The sequence below is a fragment of the Eurytemora carolleeae genome, unplaced genomic scaffold, assembly GCF_000591075.1.
Source record: "Eurytemora carolleeae unplaced genomic scaffold, Eaff_2.0 scaffold148, whole genome shotgun sequence".
NCBI lineage: Eukaryota > Metazoa > Arthropoda > Copepoda > Calanoida > Temoridae > Eurytemora > Eurytemora carolleeae.
Window position 1 is genome coordinate 407,469 of NW_019396061.1, and position 3,328 is coordinate 410,796.

The window sequence follows — 3,328 nt, forward strand, 5'->3', positions numbered from 1 at the left end:
GAGTCCCCTTGCCCGGATGAGCCCCAACCACCCACTTCTGTGTTTTCCACCTACATTAGAATTATGAAATGTTTTATATAACTAATATCTGGAGGAAATTTTGGTTTGCCTGAGTTTGGCTTTAATTACAAGGAAATTTAGAAAAAATATAATTTTTTGATATTTTGACAACTAGAGGATTCAATAGAATTTTCACTCCCAAGGAATTTAAATACAGTAAATTGTTTGCAATGACAAGAATCTCACCAACTTGGGAAATTATGAATGTTTGCATAACTTAATATCCTGAGGCAAAATGTTGACTTGCTCATGTTTTGGTTTAATATTAATGTAAAAATTTAACCATAATTATCTTAATTTTTCATAAAATATGGGATTCATAACGATTTTGTTCCAAATGCTGATTAAATGCTGGGAAATGTTTGCAACAGAATAGATTGCTTAGAAAATAGTTTTAAGAATTAATTTTTCAGATCCAAGGGAAGGTGATGACCCTGAGGAAGGAGAGTATGGTGAGATCAGGGAGATCGACGATACCATTTCCCTGATAGATGGGAATGTAGAGGAACTGGCCAGGGAAGCGAGAAGAGAGCTGGGAATTAGACCTCCCTCAACACTCCCTAGGGATGGCCCAGGCCCGGGATCATCTGTCCTCCCAGAGTGCCGTTCTACAGCTCAAAAACCAGCCCGGAAACGATCGGGAGGAAAATCAGGGGAAAAGGAGGTAGGGGAAATGGAAAACTATTAATTTCTCTTATAAATCTAATAATTTCTTATTGAGGATATCAAGAAAATTTTTAATGTCAACTATGGGTTTGATCAAAAATTTTAATGATTAACAAAAGCTTTACTAGTAAATTATTAATTTTCCCTTTTTCTGACCAAAAAATTTGATTATCAAAAAATGTTACTGGTTTCTTGTTTTGATCAGGGGATTTTGACAGTTATCTAAAATCTTACTGGAAAATTTGATTTGAGATTTGTAAGTCATTAAATTGATTTAATGGAATTATGAAAAATTTAGAAAGCTGGCAAGAAGAGACCCAAGTCTGTAGCCGTAGAGGTTGAAGACTCGTCGGATGAAGAAGGAAACGAGGTAGAGACTACTCAGTGGAAGTTTCTGGAACAAGTTTGGCCGAGGGATTCTAGACCGGACCTGTTGCTGGATCGTGCTGAAGTAAGCAAAATGACGATTCAAGACATAAACCTGATGCATGACATGTATGTCAAGCAGCTCCGCGCAGAAAATTCTAAGCTATCACACTTGAAAAAGGATGAGCTACCCCCTAAGAAAAAGTATGGAGAAGGTAAGGATGATGGCCAAGAACGACTTCATCCTGCTCGTTGGCTCAGGTTACCGTTTGTAGATCCAAAAAGGTACTATGAGCAGGTCCCTATAAAACATGAACATAAATACCGGAACCTGGCCTTGGAATTCGGTGGCTGCAACAGCAACATAGCCGACAGGACGATCATCCTCATGCATGACAGGAGGAATGCGGTGGAAATCAAGCACTTCATGTCTGAAAATAGTTCTGTAGCCAGTCGGCCGATGAAGGAGATTCGAAGAAAGGAGGACGAGGAACTGGTCACGTTGTCAGACTACAACTGGGCGGAACCTCAATCGGTTAGACAGGTGGGTTCTGAAATGGTACTATTTATCTTGACTTAATTAAATGGGTCTAACTTTTGCCTATCAGAATTTGTAATACATGACATATTGAATTTTAATGACTAAGATATGTTAATTTGGCTCTCTGAAAAATCAGAATTTGTAATAAATGACATATGGAATTTTGATGACTGAGATATGTTAATTTGGCTCTCTGAAAATATTCAGTAAGCAATATGGCTAAAAATTCATGACATATTGAATTTTAATGACTGAGATATGTTAATCTGGCTCTCTGAAAATCAGAATTTGTAATAAATGACATATTGAATTTTAATGACTGAGATATGTTAATTTGGCTCTCTGAAAATATTCAGTAAGCAATATGGCAAAAAATTCAGATGTGGGAATCATTTTATGCCCTCTTTCATCTCAATAATTTTCAAATTTATTTAGTTATCGAAAATTTATCACTATTTAATGTTACTACTGTCTAGGTGCAAGAAGCAATAGAGAACTACAGGTCTTTGCTTCAACTACTCTGGCCTATGGACCAGACTGGGAACGTTATGGGCCGGTTGCTGCTTAGATACTGGTTTATTTCGGCAGCCCAGGATCCGAAGGTGAAGATTGCAGTGATTTGTGCGTTCTTTAACTCTGTGCAGAGATTGAATAGCAAACGTGCAGCGAACAAAACCGCGGTGCTCAGCTACGAGGAGCAGGAGAAGCTCTTAAAGGAAACCCTCTCTGCACATGGTCTACGTTCGGAGGTACCTTATGAAGGAGCAGCTAAGAACTTTGATCGGCCTTTCAACTCAGCCTCTAATTTTTCATCTTCAGCCTCTCAGCCTCAACGCCACCAAAAACCTCTGAGCAGGGGACGACAAGGGTTGGTGAACGGCGTCAGGACCTGCTATGATTATAATAACAGTAAATGCACCAGGAAGACAAACGCAAGTGGCTGTGAAAACCCCAAGGGGGAAAAATTCGCTCACAACTGCAACATTTACCTCAAGGATAAGAACGCTTTTTGTCATGGGAGACATAGTAGGACTGATCACAAGTAGTTGAGGGAGCTTGAAATGTAATGGCTATGGCCGGAGCTGCGGGAGATATATTTTACAGAATTTTATAAATGGGAAGTAATAAATATGTATCTTAATGAATAAATGTATATTTTAAAATTGCTGGGTGTGACTTGACCTATTAAAGAGCATGGAAAGTACTACTGTTTGTTTGGCATTTGAATTTGAAGCATTAGCAGTAATATCTGTCATTGGTTTTTTAAAAGACCTTTGTTGATTCATTGAAATTACCATTATCAATTCTGCATCTGGATTTGAATTATAGGTAGTAATATTTATTTAAATGAATAAATGTATATTTTAGAACTGTTATGTGTAACATCGTCTGTTAAGCAAGTTAATTCCTTTGATTTATAAAAAAGTACTACTGTTAATTAATATTTGGAGTTGAAAGCATAATTAAATACTCATTGGGAATGGAAACCAGGAAACACAAGAGATGCGTGCCCCTGTAAATCAGAAGATACTCATCTATATATCAATATAAATATATATGTCATCGTTCATTCCAAAAAAAAATAGATTAACATGGACTCCGACGTTCTCCTAAAAAGTATAGTTTTTATAGTTTCCAAGAATTTAACGAACTCTATCGGTCAAAAATTTCCTGCAATAAAACTATTCATCATCA

At 37.0% G+C, this 3,328-nt stretch overlaps 1 protein-coding gene across 2 annotated transcripts in view; it reads left to right on the plus strand.

Annotated features, from left to right (window-relative positions):
* LOC111708691 (uncharacterized) overlaps window positions 1-2,798 on the plus strand; it is a 4,660-nt gene extending 1,862 nt beyond the window's left edge. For both annotated transcript variants that reach the window (XM_023482141.1, XM_023482151.1), the window contains exons 3-5: window positions 474-724; window positions 1,025-1,636; window positions 2,110-2,798. In XM_023482141.1, coding sequence (XP_023337909.1) covers window positions 474-724; window positions 1,025-1,636; window positions 2,110-2,679 — 1,433 coding nt within the window. In that variant the 3' untranslated portion in view covers window positions 2,680-2,798. The remainder of the gene's footprint in view (window positions 1-473; window positions 725-1,024; window positions 1,637-2,109) is intronic.
* The last annotated feature ends 530 nt before the right edge of the window (window positions 2,799-3,328 follow it).